The sequence below is a fragment of the Suricata suricatta genome, chromosome 3 (assembly GCF_006229205.1).
Source record: "Suricata suricatta isolate VVHF042 chromosome 3, meerkat_22Aug2017_6uvM2_HiC, whole genome shotgun sequence".
Lineage (NCBI taxonomy): Eukaryota > Metazoa > Chordata > Mammalia > Carnivora > Herpestidae > Suricata > Suricata suricatta.
In genome coordinates, this window is record NC_043702.1 from 106199934 (window position 1) to 106219591 (window position 19658).

The 19658-nt window shown below is 39.3% G+C and overlaps 1 protein-coding gene across 5 annotated transcripts in view; it reads left to right on the forward strand.

Moving 5' to 3' along the window:
* UGGT1 (UDP-glucose glycoprotein glucosyltransferase 1) overlaps nucleotides 1-18765 on the forward strand; it is a 108696-nt gene extending 89931 nt beyond the window's left edge. For all 5 annotated transcript variants that reach the window (XM_029934798.1, XM_029934795.1, XM_029934794.1 and 2 more), the window contains 5 exons: nucleotides 724-884; nucleotides 2119-2233; nucleotides 12250-12366; nucleotides 12848-13016; nucleotides 15197-18765. In XM_029934798.1, coding sequence (XP_029790658.1) covers nucleotides 724-884; nucleotides 2119-2233; nucleotides 12250-12366; nucleotides 12848-13016; nucleotides 15197-15222 — 588 coding nt within the window. In that variant the 3' untranslated portion in view covers nucleotides 15223-18765. The remainder of the gene's footprint in view (nucleotides 1-723; nucleotides 885-2118; nucleotides 2234-12249; nucleotides 12367-12847; nucleotides 13017-15196) is intronic.
* Nucleotides 18766-19658: the final 893 nt, after the last annotated feature.

The window sequence follows — 19658 nt, forward strand, 5'->3', positions numbered from 1 at the left end:
ATTACCCAAAAGCTAGGAGTTATTGGCATGGTAAGAGAAAGGAAGCTCTACCAGATAGATGCCTAGCTTTGACAATTTGGAACTTCTCTGATATTCTCCCTCCTGTCAAGATTTGACCTGAAAGGAACACACTGTGATCATAGAGCATACAAACTCAAAAAGTGTTAATATAGTTCTTTTTTACAACCTCCTCCTTTTCCGTGAGCCAGCTGAAACCTGAGGTAATTATTTGGATGGACGTGATAGAACACGTGCAAAGGTCATGCGGCCAGAAACTTCATCCACCCCTTTGGGGTGCCCTGCTCCCCTGGCTCCCTGTGTCACAGCTGGCTCGACCTGGAGCATGCTTCCTGGATTCTCAAAGAAGCACACTGAATCTTTGTGGAGCATTTGTTCTGTGTCATATGTTAATTCATGTAATGCTGTGAGGTCTCCATTACAGACGGGGAAACTCCGTCACAGAGAAGCTAAGCAGTGTAAATGTTTCACTTCTACCTTTTGGAATACTTAGAGTACTGTGTGCCAACCACTGTGCAATGTCTAACATGTTAGTGAAGGCAGCCATGAATCAGTTGGGGGGTCTGGGCTGCGCCTGGGTCTGCTGCTGGAGCCTGTGCTGTTAACCTCAGAGCTGCCCTCTGTAATGTCTCACTGAGACTGTGCTTTAAGAAAACTGCTATCTGCCTGACTGTTTAACAAATGACTTGATCTTTTTTTCTCCAGATTGTACGAACGGATCTGAAAGAGTTAAGAGATTTCAATTTGGATGGTGCTCCTTATGGCTATACTCCTTTCTGTGACAGCCGAAAAGAAATGGATGGATACAGGTTCTGGAAATCAGGGTACTGGGCCAGTCATTTGGCTGGGCGAAAGTATCATATCAGGTACTGGAAAAGGAGTATTCCCAATGCTGTTTGATTTTCTTTTCTTAAAAAATTAATTTTACATATTTGAAGTTGTGAATAGGTAATACATTATTGTGGCTCAAAAACAAAAATTATAAAAATATACTATGAAAAGCCCTCCCAGTTCTGTCTTCTACCTAATTCCCACTCCTATCACAGATGACATCGTCTATTAATTTACTGCAGTATGTCCTTCCAGAGCTTCTTTTTTTTTTTAATGTTTATTAAAACATTAGAGAGAGAGAGAGAGAGAAAGGGGGAGAGGGAGAGAGAACACAAGCAGGGGAGGAGCAGAGATGGAGAGAGAGAACCCCAAGCAGACTTTGCACATTGTGCAGAGCCTGATGCAGGGCTTGAACTCACAAACCATGAGGTTGTGACCTGAGCTGCAATTAAGAGTCAGGTGCTCAATCAACTGAGCCAACCAGGAGCCCCTAGAGTTTCTTGATTCTTACATAAACAACTAGACTTCTTTTTTTACACAAAATATACCATTATATTTATAGTTTTGTGCCTTGCTTTATTTACTATCTTGAGTAGATCTTATATCAGTCAATGTGTTGAGAGACCTTCCTTCTTACATCTGCATTTTATTCTGGTATATGTGGGTTATTTATGGCCTTTTGTTGTGACATACAGTGTTGCAGTGAATAATTAAATACATCATTTGGTGTATTTCAAAGATATCTGTAGGACAAATTCCTAGAAGTAAAACTCCTAGGTCAGACTGTGTAAAATTGCATTATCTGCTCTGGACAGGGTGTGGTTTGGAAGATCTGGAAGGTCTGGGGATGTGTAGGAAGCAGCATTTACAGAGATGAATGTTGAGGTTTGGGGATTTCTCTATCATTAGTTATGTCGTTGGTCCAGAAGATCCATAGCAGTGTGGGATTCGTTTCCCAGCAACATTTAAAACATTATAAGGCTACTTTAGACTGATGGTCAACTAATCTGCTGACCTTTGGTTGAAGTTTTCGATTGTCAGAGACTTAAGGCAGCTAAATAAGGAAGGCAGTTGATTAAGAAAGAGTGACAAAAGTGAGCTTATGGCAGAGTATACATTTTGCAGTCATTTCCTGCTACAGCTCCACTGGGAGGCCAGGGCTCACCTTTTCAAAAAGAGGACAGAAAGTTTGCCTGGTGCCCATTACTCAGTGCGGTTACTCTTTCTGCCATAATCCGTGGTTATAACAAGCAGTTCTTCTCTATCTAGTGCACTGTATGTCGTGGATCTGAAGAAGTTTAGGAAAATAGCTGCTGGTGACAGACTCAGGGGACAGTACCAAGGTCTGAGTCAGGATCCTAACAGCCTTTCAAATCTTGATCAAGTAAGTGGCTGTATTTTTGGTTAACATTTGCAGTGATGGGTTTGCAATATTATGCCAGAAATGTATTGTTTTCCTCTCAAATCTCTCCTCTGCGGAACAATGTTTTGTTTCTTCATGGACAGGAATATGTTTTGGATACCTAGTTTCACATATTTCATTTTGCTTAAGTGTGTGTTAAACATTTTAAAATCTTCATTGTGATATTTAGCACCCATAAAAGAAAACATACAAAACAAAACTATGCCAATATATACATATTCACATGCATCAGTGAATTACCACAGAGTTAATGCGCATATTCCACCATCCAGTTTAACGAGTAGAACATTACTGAACCCCTGCAGCTACCCTTCTTCTCTAATAAAAGTACCTAGCATCCTGACCTTTGTGGTAATCACCCTGATGCTTTTCTATATAGAATTACTATTTTAACATGTATCCTTAAATACCGTGGTTTAGTGTTGCCTGTTTGTTTTTTCTCCCTACCTCAGTTGTATCTTAAAAGATGTGCTCTCTTAAGTCGGATTTCTTTTGCTCAACATTTTGTTTGTGTGATCCATCCATGTTGGTGAGTGTAGAGGTACCACGCTTTGTTTATCTATTCTACATTTGGGCTGTTTTCCATTTTTATCTCCATGGATTTTTTTTTAAATTTTTTTTAATGTTTTATTTATTTGTGATAGAGAGACAGAGCATGAGAGGGGGAGGGTCAGAGAGAGAGGGAGACACAGAATCCGAAGCAGACTCCAGGCTCTGAGCTAGCTGTCAGCACAGAGCCTGACGCGGGGCTCGAACCCACGAACATGAGATCTGACCTGAGCTGAAGTCGGAGGCTTAACCGACTGAGCCACCCAGGCGCCCCTCATTTTTATCTACATGGATATTGCTGCTGTGATCACTCATGCACCTGTGCTGCACATGTGCACATATTTCAGGTGTGTGCATGGCTACATGTGGATTTTTGGGTTATCAGATTTGTGTATTTATCTTGACTAGATGATCCCAAACAGTTTTCCAAGGAAGGTCTAATTTCTTTGCCCATAAGCTCTGTAAGAGTTCTTGTTGCTCCATGTTTTGACCGGTACTTACTGTCAATCTGTTAATATGGTATATGTGAACTGCCATCCCATGTGGCTTTTATTTGGAGAGTTTATCACATGTGCATCTAATATAATTATTAGTGAAGTAGGATTTACATCTGCCATTTTAATTCCCTTGTTTCTTCTGTGTATTTTTTACTTATTTTCTCAATGGTTGTCCTGATGATTACCATTAACGTTTTAATTTATGACAATTTAGTTTGGGTTAATAATAACTTAAATTCAGTAGTATACAAAAACTGTTCCTGTAGAGCTGTGGTTCCTCCCCCACCGGCATACTTTCATTATCGTACAGTTTGCATGTTTATACATTATATGTCCATCAACAAAGATTTATAATTATTACTGTTTGTAATTGTTTTTAAACCAGGGGGGAGAAGGGACTCTAAATGAGAAATACATTGATACTATCTTTTATATTTACCTATTTACCTTTACTGGTGCTTTTTACTTCTTCCTGTGGATTTGAGTTACTGTCTAGTGTCCTTCATTTCAGCCAGAGGACTCACTTTAGCATTTTTGAGAGAATGGCTCTGGAGCTACAGACCTCTTAGGGAATGTGTGAATTTCTCCTTCAGTGTTTTGGATGAATAGTTTTGCTGGATATAAAATTCTTGCTTAACACTTTTTTTTTTCCTTCTCATATTTTTCTTTGAATATTTTGTTCCACAGCCTTTTGGCCTGTATGTTTTGTGATGAGAAATTAGCTGTTAATCTTGAGAATCCCTTAGCTGATAAGTCACGATCTCCAGTCTTTTGGTAGGTTGATTATGATGAAGCTAGGTTGGGTCTCTTGAGTTTATCCTACTTGGAGTCCATTGAACTTCATGAATGTTTAGATTAATGTTTTTCACCAAATTTGAGAAGTTTTATTTCTTTAAGTATTATATCTACCTCTTTCTCTCTCCTCTTAGGACTCCCATGGTATATGTTGGTATATTTGATGGTTTCCCACAGTTCTCTGAGGCTATGTATTTTTCTTCATTCTTATTTTTGCTCCTGGATAGTCTCAAGACTGGATAATCTCAATTGATTTATCTTCACGTGACCTGATTCTTTTTTTTTTCTGCTGCTGAAACCTGTGGTTGAATCTATCTAGTGAATTTTCATTTATTTAAACGATTATGTTTTCAACAATAGATTTTTCTGTTTGGTTCTTTTGTATAATTTCTATCTCTTTATTAAGAGTCTCTAATTTTTTGTAACATAATGCTCATACTTGGCTTTAGTTCTGTTAGATATGATTTCATTTGTTCCTATTTGAACATATTTAAGATACCTCATATAAATTCCTTATGTCTGGGACTCCATAAGTATGGTTTCTATTGATTGCTTTTTCCCCTTGTATATGGGTCTTGTATATTTGGCATTCTGCATGTCTCATTTTCTTTTTTTTTTTTTTAAATTTTTTAATGTTTTATTTATTTTTGACACAGAGAGAGACAGAGCATGAGAGGGGGAGGGGCAGAGAGAGAAGGAGACACAGAACCGGAAGCAGGCTCCAGGCTCTAAGCTGGCTGTCAGCACAGAGCCTGACGCGGGGCTCGAACCCATGAGTATGAGATCTGACCTGAGCTGAAGTTGGAGGCTTAACCGACTAAGCCACCCAGGCGCCTCTGTCTCATTTTCATTAAAATTGAACATGTCAAGTAATATAGTGTGGCAACTCTGGAAATCAGTACCCCCCCCCCCTGGGTTTATTGCTGGTGCTTATTATAGTAGTGGTTTGTTTGGGGATTTCTAAACCAGTTCTATGAAGTGTGCATATTTCGTCTGCCTGCTCAGCTTAGTGGTCAGCTAAAATTGGACAGAGATTTCCTTAAGTTTTCAAAACCACCAAGACTTCCAGTCTTTGCCAAAGGCCTCTGGGTGTACATTGGGACACACCCTCAACAGTCAGCCAGGGAGTTTACAGGTGTACCTTAGCCTGCAATTTTGTTGCATAGGGCTTCAAGATGAACAAGAGGTGAGAGCTTATGGCTTTATTAGGTCTTTCTTACTTATGCAACACAGAGCATGCTCAGAGCCGTACATGTGTGCATGGCCTTTTGTCTTCCCAGGAATCTGTCTTCTTTTCAAAGCCTTCTATGGATATCTCATTCTTCAGTATTTCCTGTTAAGATTTTTGCTTAATATATTCTTTGCTCCATCTCAGACAGCCTCAGAAAGCTTAATACAGTCTTCAAGAGCTGCCAAAGAGAAGCTTTTAGCATGGAGTAAGTTCAAGTGAGATTGAATAGAGACAGGTCTATACAGTATGGGCTTCAAATGATGGCTCTGCTTTTGGAATGAAGCTTGAAAGACCTGCAGCCTTGTTCTCCTTACTCCAGTAGGGCCATGCAGGCTGTTGTATTTTGAGACTGATGGGGACCAGGAGAATGGGAATAGGAGAAGTCCAAATGCCTTAAAGTTCACTCTTCTTATCAACATTCAACCATTTTTTGTTCACTTTTACTTGCTCCATGGGTTGCTGCAAGCCTTTGGTTAATTTTCAAAGTTCTGCAAAAAGTTGATTCTATTTTTGTCATCTTTTTGGTTGCTTTTATTAAGAGGAAGATTTTCAGGGGCGCCTGGGTGGCTCATTCCGTTGAGCGTCCGACTTTGGCTCAGGTTATGATCTCATATGATCTCTTCATGGGTTCAAGCCCCGCATTCGGCTCTGTGCTGACAGCTAGCTCAGAGCCTGGAGCCTATTTTCAGATTCTGTGTGTGTGTGTCTCTCTCTCTGACCCTTCCCTGCTCATGCTGTCTCTCTCTCTCTCTCTCTCTCAAAAATAAATAAAAACATTTAAAATAAAAAAAAAAGGATTTTCAGAGCTCCTTACTCTGCCGTTTTTGTTGATGTTGCTCCTCATTGAGGTTTTATTTTGCACTTCCATAATTAACATAATGTAGTTGCATACCATTTTGTGTATTTATGGTCATTTAAATATTCTGTTGTGATATGCTTATTTAAATACTGTAAAACCTTGGTTTCATTCCAGAAACATGCTTGTAATCTAAAACACTCATATGTCAAAGTGAATGTCAAGAACCATTGACTCAGTTGTGATCATGGGACAGTCAGCCTCACATACTGCATGTATTGCAAAACACCACTTATTTATCAGGTTAAAATTTATTAGAAATGTTTGCTCATCTTCCAGAATGCTCACAGAACAAGTTACTCACAATCCAAGGTTTTACTGTATTTAGGTTATTTGAAATTTGACTTGATTTATGGGCATTCTTTATATATATTAATCCTTTGTGGTATGTGTTGCAAAATTTTCTACTTTAACTCTCTTAATGGTATCTTTTGTTGTCAAGCTCATCAGTGTTTTCTGTTATGGTTACTGCTTTTTGACCCCTATTAAGGTCACAAAAGATATTTTTAAAGTAGGAGCTTTATATTTCTTTCACATTTAAATCTATATTCCAGTAGAAATTTGTTTTATATATGGTGTGAAATAGATTTCAACTTTCACCTTTTATGTGCATATACAGTTATGTCCGTTTATTGATGTTCTTGTTTAATGAAGTGCACTGCTCTACAATGCTGTATTTGTCCGATATGAAGTACTCATGTATGCATGAGTCTGTTCTGGGTCTTATAGTTTATGAATGACCTATTTTGTCTGTCTTAACATCCATACACAAATACTTCAATTTACTGTAGTTCTGCATATAAGAAGTCATGATATCCAGTAAATCAAGTCCTCCTACCTCCGTTCTCCAAGAATGTCTTAAGAGTATTCTTTGTCCTTTATTTCCCATATACATTTTAGAATGAGCTTGTCAAGTTTAGGTGGAAAAAAAACACTTCTGGGGATTTTATTTTTTATTTATTATTTTTTTAAATTTCTGTTTATTGTTATATTTTGAATATTAAAAATTTTTTATTTTGACATTTTTTAATGTTTGTTTACTTTGGAGAGAGAGAAAGAGTGTGAGTTGGGGAGTGGGGGAGAGAAGGAGACACAGAATCTGAAGCAGGTTCTAGGCTCTGACACGACACTTGAACTCATGAATTGTGACATCATGACCTGAGCGAAGTTGGTCGCTCAACCAGCTGAGCCACCCAGGCGCACCTATGATTTTATATTTGGTTTGTGTTTAATTTCTCATTGTTTTCCTCATAGAGATCTTGTATATCTCTGTTAAGAGTTATTTTTAAAAACTTTCATTTGTTTGTTGCTGATATCTAGAATTGCAGTTGATTTTTTTCATTTGTTATATTTGGCTGCCCTACTGATCTGTAGATACTTTTGTATTTTCTATATATGTAAGCATATCATTTACAAATAATGGCAGTTTTACTTTTTCTTTTCCAGTCTCACATAATTTTTTTTCCTTTCACTGTTTACTGGGACTTCCATAATGTTGAACAGAAATGTTGATAGTGGACATTCTTGACTCAGAAAGAAAGTTTTCAGCATTTCACCACCAAGTGATGTGTATTGTGGATATTTTGTTGCTACCTCTTATTCAGATTAAGGAAGATCCTTTTATTTCTAGTTTCCTACTTTTATTTTTTACTTTATTTTTCATTTGGGGCCGGGCCGGCCCTCCCTACATGCCCTGCTTTGCCCTGCCAACCGCTTGGTGCCCCCACAGCCTTGAGGCCCTGCTTCTCCTCATGTGCCCCATGCTTCAGACCCCAGGCCGCACCACCAGAAGTCTAGTTTGCTACTAGAAAAAAATCACTGGTGTTAAATTTTGTATGTTTTTGATATTTGCTGAGATTATATGATTTTTCTTTTATTCGATAATATTGTTTAATTATATACCTAAATACAATTTCTGAATTATATAATCCAGCTTGGTCATGATTTATTATTCTTTTTTATATATTCTGGGATATTTTTGTGCATAGTATTTATTTAAGAATTTTACATTTATGGGGGGCCTGGGTGGCTCAGTTGGTTGAGCGTCTGACTTTGGCTCAGGTCATGATCTTGCAGTTCATGGGTTTGAGCTCCATGTTGGGCTCTGTACTGACAGCTCAGAGCCTGAAGCCTGCTTCAGATTCTGAGTCTCTCTTTCTCTCTGCCCCTCCCCTGCTCACACTCTGTGTCTCTCTCTCAAAAATATAACTTAAAAAATTTTTTTTTAAAATAATTTTGCATTTATGTTTTTGTGTGATATTAGCTTGTAATATCTCTGTCAGATTTTGGTATTGAGGCAGTATTGGCCTAATAAAATGAGTTGGGTTTTGTTTTTTTCTTTTTTCATTTGCCAGTTATTGGTTTGTATATGGTTGGCCTTATTTCTTTTTAAATGTTTGGTAGAATTCACTAGTGAAGCCTAATAGAAATTTATTTGTGTTTAAGTTATGACTTCATTTTCTTTAAGAGTTATGGGACGGACTGTTCACATTTTTAATATACTACTATAATGAATGCTTTTGTTAAGGTGTCTTTAAATTTACTAACATATCATCATGAAGTTGTTTATACCACCCTCTCATTTTTTAAAATTGAAATGTAAGGGCCCCTGGATGGCTCAGTCAAGTTGAGTGTTCAACTTAGGCTCAGGTCATGATATCACAGTTTGTGAGTTCAAGCCCTGTGTTGGACTCTGTGCTGACAGCTCAGAGCCTGGAACCTGCTTCAGATTCTGTCTCCCCCTCTCTCTCTGCCCCTCCACTGCTCATGCTCTATTCCCTCTTGAAAATAAAAACTGTAAAAAATATGTAAAAAATAGCACTGAGATATAGTTTTTACATAGTGACATGTTCAGGTTGTGAGTGCACTGTGTAATCAGTTTTGGAAAATGTGTATCAAGAGCCAGAATGCTTTCATCGCTTCAGTAATCTTTTTAAAGTCTGTTGGATTTATATTCTCTCTCTCTTTCTATGTTTTTTTTTTTAATTTTCTGACATTATTTTCTCTTTTTCTTTATTACCTCACCAGGAATTAATTAAAGAAACAGCTTTTGGGGGCGCCTGAGTGGCTTAGTTGGTTGGGCGTCCCACTTCTTGATTTCAGCTCTGGTCATATCTCATGGTTCTTGAGAACAAGCCTCATGTCGGGCTCCTACTGACTGTGCAGAGCCTGGCTAGGATTCTCTGTGTGTGTGTGTGTCTGTCTCTCTGTCTCTCTTTCTGTCCCTCTTCTGCTTGCAATGTATGTGCTCTCGCTCTCTCACTCAAAATGAATATATATTAAAAAAAAAAAAAGAAACAGCTTTTAGTGTTTTTTATACTGTGTTTCTTTTCTGTTTCATTAATTTGTTCTTTATTTTGCTTACCTTTTACTTTATTTTAGTTCATAATTTTTAGTCTTTTCTAACATGCATTTGAGACGATCAGATTCTTTCAGTAGGACTTTGCATTCCGCATGTTTTATGTGTAGCATTTTCTTTGTCATTTGGTACAGTATATTTCTAGTTTCCAATGTGATGTTGTCTTTGATTCTTGAGTTATGTAGAAATGATTCCAAATACACAGGGATTTTCTAGTTACATTTTTGTTACTAATTTGTAGCTCAGTGGCTTTATGGTTTGAGGATTTCTTCTATGATTTCAGACATATGAAGTTTGTAGAGATTTACTTTTTGACCTAAACATGATCAGTTTTGGTAAACATTTCATTTGGTTTTTTATATTCTGAAGATATTAGGTATAGTCCATTAGGTCATATTATGTGTTTTTTGTCTATTTTTCTATTTCTATGCTTAGAGAATTGTATTAAAAATATTTTTCTGTATTGTGATAGCTTCCTCATCTCTGGTTTTGTCAAATTTTGCTTAATGCAAATTTTTAGACTTTATTAGGTGCCTAAAACTTAGAAGTATATATATCCTACAAATGAACTTTCAGTGATTTTTGTTGGGAAAGTGTACTTCACCCGGTAATAGTACATCTGTGCCAGCTTTCTTTTGGGTTATGGTATATTGTTTTTATCCTTCTGTTTTCAATTTTTCTTTATCCTTATGTTTTAGTTCTATTTAAAAAAATTTTTAACGTTTATTCATTTTTGAGAGACAGAACAGCATGATCGGGGGAGGGGCAGAGAGAGGGAGACACAGAATCCAAAGCAGGTTTCAGGCTCTGAGCTGTTAGCACAGAACCTGACATAGGGCTGAAACCCACAAACTGTGAAATTATGACCTGAGCCAAGGTCAGATGCTTAACTGACTGAGCCACCCAGGCGCCCTGAGACTTTTCAATTTTTAAGTAATGTCTACACCCAATGTGGGGCTCAAACTCACAGCCTGCAGAACAAGAGTCACATGCTTCACTGACAGACAGCCAGGAGCCTCTTGAACTATATACATTTTACATTATACATCTTTTAATGCTTATCCTAGAGATTGCAGTATGCACTTCTGACTTCGCAGAGGCTAATATTAATTGGTATATTTGCTCCTACCACACAGTGCAAAAACATTAGAACATTAGAAATAGTGCTTTTCAGATTTTAGCATACATAAAAGATTCACCTGGAGAACTTATTGAAGCATTAATTCCTGGGTCCCATCCACATAGTCCAGTTCAATAGGTATGTTGTTGGGCCTAAGAGCCCGCGTTCCCAGCAAGCTCCCTGCTGCGTCTGCATACGTTTCAGGAATCCTGGCCTTAGAATTCACTAACTCCGTTTATCCTTATCCCAGCTTGAATGCCTGTTGCCTGTATTTAGATATCTCTGTATTTTAAACCCCAGATGATAGTCTCCTACAGTACAAGCATTTTCTATTTAGATTCGCTCCTGTGGTTGCCCTACAATCTCTGCATTTCTGAGCTTCCATATAGGGTTATTTTCCTTCTGCCTAAAGAATATCCTTTAATTTTCCTTAGTGTAAATTCACAGTGACATTTTCTTTCAGTTTTTGTCATCTGCAAGTGTCTTTATCTTATCTGTAATATTAGGTATAATTCAGGTAACACAAAATTTACCATTTGAACTGTATTTAAGTGGACAGGTCAGTGGTGTCAAGTGCATTAACAGTGTTGTGCAGGTGTCCGTCTCCAAAAGGTTTTTGTCATCCCAAACCAAAACTCTGTACCCAGTAAACAGCAGCTTCCCCCCTTCCTCCCTCCAGTCCCTGACAACCTCTATTCTGTTTTCTGCCTATAGGAATTTGCCTATTCTAGGTACTTTTGGAATCATAATATTTTTCCTTTTTGTGCCTGGCTTATTTTACTTCATATAATGTTTCCAAGTTTCATCCATGTCATAGTGTCTATCAGGATTTCCTTCCTGTGAAGCTGGAAGAATTTTCCATTGTTTGTGTGTGTGTGTGTGTGTATTGTGTATCCATTCAGATGTTGATGGACATTTCACTATTTCCATCTTTTGACTATTGTGAGTAATGCCTCTATGAACATTGCTGTACAAGTGTCTGTTTGAGTCCCTGTTTCCTTTTGTGCATATACCCAGAGGTGGAATTTCTGGATCATATTGGCTGGTTGTATCTTAAGACATTGCAACATTTTATTGCTTCAAACTCAAAAGTTTTCCTGAGAGAAAGGCTTCAGAGCATATAATTAGCTTGAAAACATGTCAGCTTCCTCGATTTGGGATCAAGCCTCAGTTGACAAGGTTGATTTAGAGCTTACTTTATGCAAAGCTGTAAAGTATCAAAACCATACTCTATGCTTAGTTAACTTTCAGGAGACACTAGTATTTTTTCTTAAAATTGCCCTCATGGAGAGAAGTCTAAGTGTAGGTTATTTGTGAGTTTTTAGCTAAAGTTTTTCAGGTGCTTATCATATGTAGGTGCTTTAGGAATCCTCTAAACTTTAGTTTTACAAAACATCACAAATAAATATTTTAGCTTCTCAAAAGTTTTTAGTAGACCCTTTCAGTTCTAAAAAATTGTGATTGGTATGTGATATGTAATGAGCAGCTGTCATCACTAGTTTGCTCTGCCTTTATTTCAGTTTCCCCCAGAATGTAAGATTGTTGTGTTTTATCTTCTTTTTACTAAACAGGATTTGCCCAATAACATGATCCATCAGGTGCCAATTAAATCACTCCCTCAAGAATGGCTTTGGTGTGAAACGTGGTGTGATGATGCCTCTAAGAAAAGGGCAAAAACAATAGATTTGGTAAGCTGTCTGTGGCTCTCTCTCCATCCTAGTCCAGTGTGGTTTATGACGGACACACAGACTCCTAGTTAGTCTTCTCTGCAGTTGTGCGTTTGGGGGAAGGTGGCACATCTTACAGTGACGTCCGCAGATCTCTGCTGCCTGCTGCAGGCAGCCAGGTCCGCTGGTGTCTGCCAGGGCAGTTTCACTACGTGAAATCAGTGAAGTTACTGCGTGTCTTATGGGTCATCTCTGGGCCCTGTAATTTTACCGAAGGAACTTTCCTTTCCTGCTTTCCAGTCCCCCCCTACGATTTTGTAGATTTTGTAGAAGCTTTATGTGACCCACTACTGCACTGCTCCTGCTGGCCTGTCATTGGTTCTTCAATGTTGTTCTCTTTGTTCAGCTGGGACTAAGAATCCAGGAACAGACAGGCCTTTGAACTCTGTATAATGTGCCCTGTCTTCAGTTTGGGTGAAGTGTGTGATTTGGGTTTTCACAGTGTAACAATCCCATGACCAAAGAGCCCAAGCTGGAAGCCGCGGTTCGGATTGTCCCAGAGTGGCAGGACTATGACCAGGAGATCAAGCAGCTACAGACCCGGTTCCAGAGGGAGAAAGAGGCAGGAGCACTGGACGAGGCGGGGCCAGCGCAGCAGCCACGTTGGGAAGGTAGGCCCCGTGTCCTTCCAGCCTTCGCATTTCTCATCTGTGTTTGTTGCCAAAAACAACAGAATAATGAATAAAAAGAGTCTCAGCCCTTCCATCCTGATATTAACTAGTGTATATTTTTATGTTCCTTTTTTAGTTGGCCCTCTAAACAGAATGTATTAATACAGTTGCTGCCTTCTTTTCTTTTCCCTTTTCTTCTTTTTTGATTTTTTTTGAGAAAAAATGCTTTAATTGAGATTACTGCTATTTAGGCTCATGAATTTTGTAATACATAAGCTAAGCCTGACATTATTTTGGGTATATTTTGTCAGATTCCTTGGTTTTTTATTATGTCTGTCCAGGCACTAGTAAATGAACATATTTAGGGTCAAGACAGAGTATATATTGATTTGGGAGGGAAAAAAAAGTGTTCTTTTAAAGAAGCAAATTGGAAGATGGAGTGTTTGTATTTAATTTAGGCTAAGAATAGAAGGGACTCAATCTTCATGTAGTAGCGTTTCTACTCTGTGTACATCTCAAATAGTATACAGTTGACAGAAATCATTAGAATACAAAAGTAACCATTTTTAACCTATTAATAAGCTGAATTCTAGATTTTTAACATTATTTGGCTCAAAACTAATTCTAAAAAATCAGCCATAGAACATGGATCTTGAATGACTCACCTAACATCCTGAAGACTGTACCATGTTGCTAAGGATCATGACCAAGCAGCTGGCTATTCAGCATAAAAATAATTCAGATTCACTAGTAACACCTGAAGGATTTCCATTGATACATGGGTAAAGAATGTACAATTCTGTTCAAATAAGAGGAAAACACAAATAATAAGTGAAGTTGAAAAAAATACTAGCCACATTAAAGGAATCTGTCATTAATACTCCATTCAGGGGCGCATGGATGGCTCAGTTGGTTAAACGTCCCAACTTTGGCTCAGGTCATGATCTCATGGTTTGTCAGTTCGAGTCCAACGTTGGGCTCTATGCTGGCAGCACAGAGCCTGGACCCTACCTTGGACTCTGTCTCCCTCTCTCTCTGCCCCTCCCCTGCTTGTGCTGTCTCTCTCTCTCAAAATAAACACTAAAAAATTAAAAAAAATTTATATATATACACTCCATTGAAAAACATGCAGATTGATACTGATAATGCCATTTGTTGGGGAGATGAGGAAAGTGCTCTTGGTCTACCTTACCAAAGCTCCATATATTAGAATGGTCCTTGTTAAAAAGCAGAAACCATTAACATGCTTGTACCCTCAATAATCCCTTTTTTGAGAGTTTACTTTAAGTTCACACAAGAAAAAAGTGATAAAAATTAAAAATTTGTTATTTAAAAACCAAAAAATTTTTAAATAAATTTTTTTATGTTTATTTTTGAGAGAGAGACAGAGTGCTAGTCGGGGAGGGACAGAGAGAGAGGGAGACACAGAATCCAAAGCAGGCTCCAGACTCTGAGCTGTCAGCACAGAGCCCAATGTGGGGCTCAAACCCACAAACTGTGAGACCATGACCTAAGCCAAAGTCAGATGCTTCACTGACTGAGTCACCCAGGTGCCCAAAACCAAATATTTTTAAAGTTTATTTTTTTATTTTGAGAGACAGTGCATGAGCAAGTGGGGGAGGGGCAGAGAGGGAGAGAGAAGCCCAAGCAGGCTCCATGCTGTCAGCACACAACCCTGTGTGAGGCTCAGTCCCATGACCGTGAGATCATGACTTGAGCCAACATCAAGAGTCAGATGTTTGACTGAGCCACCCAGGCTCCTCAGTAAATAAGTTTAAACACCCAAGAATAGAGAATGGTAAACGAGCTACACTTTTACTTAGGGAAATGTGTATATGTGTTATTAAATGAAAAAAGAAGAATCTTGACTAAAAATGTGTGTATTTTTACCAGAAATAAAGATTGTTATTTGCGAAAACAAGTTCTGCTGGAGTAGGAGGTATGTAGGTAGTTAGTTTCAGTGTTTTTAAAAACAAAAAGGTCTTTTTTATTTGTTTTTATATGTTTTTACTCTTAAAATATTTGTACTCCAAACCAAAGCTCCTAAAAATTTCAAAAAAGAGATAAAATAGAGGTGGGGCCACAGTTAACAGGTTATAGTAGCAGAAGAAACATCCAGTCTACATTTTTGTAACTTGAGGATAAACTATTTTATTTTCAATTGTTCTTCTTTTCCATAGGACCTCAGAAACGAGAAGAATTATGATCTTCATGAGAGGATTTGAAAAAACACTTTTTTTATAGTAAATGCTAGTTTTTTCTGATCTGTCTTTACAACTGCTGATAAACTGGCTGGGCAGGTGTGCCCCACCTTTTGATTCTGAGCATTTGATTTTGACTTCGGCACACCAGTGGGCTCTGGATCTTTGGAGTCAAGGCTCTATTGGATTTGTACCTCAGAGGAAGACAAGTGGCTGATCTTTTGGGGCTCTATAAAGAGCAATCTTTTAACCAGAAAGGAAAATGGCCGAGGAACTGGATGAGCATGAGTGTGTGGTGCCTACACCCAAGAGCACACACATGCTGCACCACCACAGGAAGCCGACCAGCCAGAGCCACCATGTTCTTCCTTACCTCAGTTTACTGGCAGCGGAGTACAGTCTGCAGCCTGCGCTGTGGTGGCAGAAGCTTGGTCCAAGGTCCACACACCTAGCGGTGTGTGCCGTGCCCACCTATGTCCTTGTGGTCTCTTCCAGCATTAGGGTCATTGCTAAATTGAAACCCAACCAACAATCATGTGTCTCTGAGAGTGGCTCCAGGCAGATTAATTTGGGGACAGGATGGGGTGGGTTGGGGTGAGGGTCGGGAACATATCTGGAGGAGGAGGACTTTGGGGTGTTTGGGGGGAGGTGAAGAAGATAGAAATTGGCCATTTCCTTTTATAAACCATCAGTACCATGTGACTCACTTGAAATGAAAACATTATTCTTATTCCCCACCCAACCCCAGTAAACTTTTTAACTAATTGTTTTGTAAATAATTTTTGTATTTGTGAAAGTCTTTGCTTTTTCTTCCCACTTAAAAAAAAATTATTGATTTCCTTACTGGATACAGCCATAGTGAGCCCTTCCGGTGATCATCTCAGGGGCTCCAGGCTCCCTCAGGAAGGCTGTCACATCATCCGCCTTCTGCTCCTCTGGGTGGGGGGGCGGGGGGCTCTCAGACCCAGGCAAAGTGGGTTCTGACTCTTCTCTACGAAGGACTCCTAGAGCTGAGAACAGGAGAGATGTTGTCTGTGTAATCCATGTTTCTCTGGACGCTGTCCTCTGTTCCTTTTAGTTTAGTGCTGCGGGCTGCTGATTTGCTGAGATTGCTGGCCCACCACCTGTTCTGACCACACATAGTTGCATCTTGAAGCAGCATTAGCCCTTTGGTCACTGCTTTTAGTGTCTTTTGGCCCAGAACGGCCCTCCTGGAGCAGCTTCTCCTGGTGACTAGGCAGTGTTGAGAGGCACCCACAGGGAGTCTCCTGCTGTGTTTTGGCCTACATGGGTGTGAGATTCTCGAATTTTTCCTCTGTCTGCCCAGGCTGCAGGGTCCATCAGCCAGAGCACGCCCATGGACTGCACTTCTTTCCAATGCAAACCATTTCATCCCTCAGATTTTGCCTGCTCTTTAGAAATGTGAGGAGGGGCTACAAATAAGCGCTGAATCCTCACTCTTCTAAGTCAGGGAATGTTGATTTGCAGTCTGTTTTAGAAATCAAAGTCTTATAGCAAATATCAAGTAATTTATTCCATAGTCACATAAGTAAAAGTTAGCTTAGGAGTCTCTCAGTCAGTCTGAAGGAGCTTAAAAATTCCATTAAATTTTGGGAAGAAGGGAGCTCAAATTTTTAGATATATTGATCCAAGACTGAAAAGGTCCCTCAGAATCATGGCTGTTGACAAAGGCCGTAGCCTGGGTCCCCCCTGCCCTGCTGCTCACTGGTCAGAGCCACTACAGGGATAGAATTAGAGCAAAACACATGTGTTCAGCCTCATCGTAGTTCAGAGAGGCATCTGCAGCCGCTGCTTCAGTCTATAGCCATGAATGGAACTCTGCACTTTCCGAGTTGATTTTCTGGGAGATTGAGCAGGAAATACTAAAGTCATTGGGGTGTGCTTTTTAAATGCTGGGTCCCTTGGGACATGGAGCGGGCCACCTTTCTCCATGTCTTTCCACCAGGTCTCTCCTGCACGTTCCACGTGTGCAAGGGACAGTGTGAAATCTGTTCTTTGTGTCCTATGTGTCCGCACGGCTCTTGTCCATCACCACCTTAAGCACAAGTCTTCCCAGGCGTCGATTCTAAACATGTAAGACTCGTTTGCTTCTGAAATGGTCTAGGGCCTTGCTTCCTTCTCTTGGTTCACCTGGCAACAGCATCTTTCAGGATGCACCTCTAATGATAATGATATCGTTTGATAGGAAATGATAATACCACTATAGTTTGGTCTTGGCCAGCTTTGTTCATCGACTCTACTGTGCGAAAGCAAATTGTGACTGAAAAGATAGAGATTTTTTTTTCCAAGAAGCAAAAATTGATTGCACTGAAGTGCTCAAGCTTCTGGAAACTGTTCACAGTGCATTGTTTTTAACCGTCATTCATATATAATTTCTTTTTTGTCTCTCATCATGCCATAATGAGAAATTTTCTTTGTGAATCAGTGCCAGAGTGATGTGAAATAATGTGACATGTCAGAATGACATGCAACAGTGTGAGATTGTGTGTTCTATGAACAGTGGTATTTGAGATCAAAACCCGTGCACACAGCCTGCTGCTGGAGCTGGGGGCTGGGGTGGGGCGGGGTGCCTTTGTTTTAAAATTGTACTTGATACTGATCACACTGAGAGTGATGACATGTTAGTTTTCCATAAGGCTGGTAAGGTGTAGAATTTCGAAATGTGGATTTCCAATGGAAACATACAGTTTGCCTGCCTATTGCATGTGTAAGCCTTACAGTAGACCCTTGTGTTTTGTGAACTCAGCTCATGGGAGAGCAAAATTTTACATATATTTCAGAAATCATTTCTAGGACTGGAGCTTAATGAACTCATGAACTCTTCTCTCCTCAAGTCCTTGTGTTACAAACCATGTGGAGGCTCTGTTTGAATGAACTGCTCTCTAGTTGCAGAGACACGGTCCCTGAACGAAAGGCCAGAAGCCAGTGGTGCCAGTGGAGTTTTCAGGAGGGACGGGCCCAGGTAATAGGAAGGAAACTGCCATGTCCTGTAGCTGCGAGTCATACTTGATGCCACGGTCATTTGGAACAGGTCAGACACCACCTCCTAGCAATGAGTAAAATTCTTCTTACCCTACATCTCCCCCGTGAGTAAACTTGAGTACTTGAAAGAAGTCCTTTTCTAAAATTGCCATGAATGAGTTACGAGGCAATTTCTACTGTGTTTTTCTCAATGGTAGGCGTCAGATTTCAAGGAAATGTTTTGGTAAATCACCTAATGAAAGGTTTTCCTTGGCAACAACAAATGGAAAGTGCATTGTGCACAAAGTTATTTAAGTACATATTCCATTGTATTATTTTAATAATTTTTTAAGTATTTGATTTTATGGGGACATTTTTGTGGGATGATTAGAGTTAACTTAAATATAGCTGTCATGTGTCTGGTGTGGTGGAAGGGATAACATTTTTTACTTAAATTCATGTTTTCCCCGTCTTTGATGTAGTGGGGGAAGAACGATCATGACCTTGGTAATTGCAAGCAAATTTGACTTTATCAACTCAGGTTGTAATTAAAATTTCAAACTATACAGAGGACACCAATTTTTCTTTCATTTGCTATTTGATCTCTTGATCTAATTCAGAAATGACACTTGTGGGTAGTAGCAGGTCAGGGCACCAAGCAGACGGACTCTCCCCTTCAGGGTGCTGTGGAGTGCTGACACTTTATAAAATGAAACCATAAAATCAACTTCAAGCAGCTGCATGCTCCCCAGAAGTGGTGCATTAAGTGTAAACTCCCTGATAATGATTTTGCAAGCAAAAGGCTGTCTCCTGAGTCTTAAATTACCCATCAATACAGAGGCAAAATGTGGAAGATTTAAGAGGAAACAAGTTAGGGTTATGAGCTAAGGTCTTCATACCACCTGTAATTTATGCATTGCCTTACTCATCATTATTTACATGTCCAGAGAAGTGAGCATAATTCCTCAACAGAGTAAAAGTAGCAAAATTCAAGGCAAATGATTTGAGAAAAAAATGATCAAGCACCATGTTTTCCAACAAGTTACCCTTGATAATAACAAGATAAACATAGAAAAATGAAGAAAAATACTGGGATTTTTACAGAAAACTATATATTTAGAAGACCTTCTTTATAACTGCTCTGTTTTACTGTAATCCTGCTCATTAAATGCAACATCGGTCCAGGTGCTGCCCCTCCCTTTCTTGGGAACAAGCTCTGGGGCCCTAGATGTCTGCAGAGCCCCCACAGTGAGTAGAGAATGAATTTCCTGGTACTGTAATGAAAATAAGGTCTGCTCAACACAATAAACTTTTCCTTGTCTTCTTTAAAACTGTCTGGTCAGTCATTGGGCTTTTATGTTTAGGAAGGACATATCATTAGAGCTCAAAATCCCACCCTTTCATCTCACGGAAGAAGCAGGCCTACAGGAAGGAGAGCTTTACCTGCACATCTGCTCTG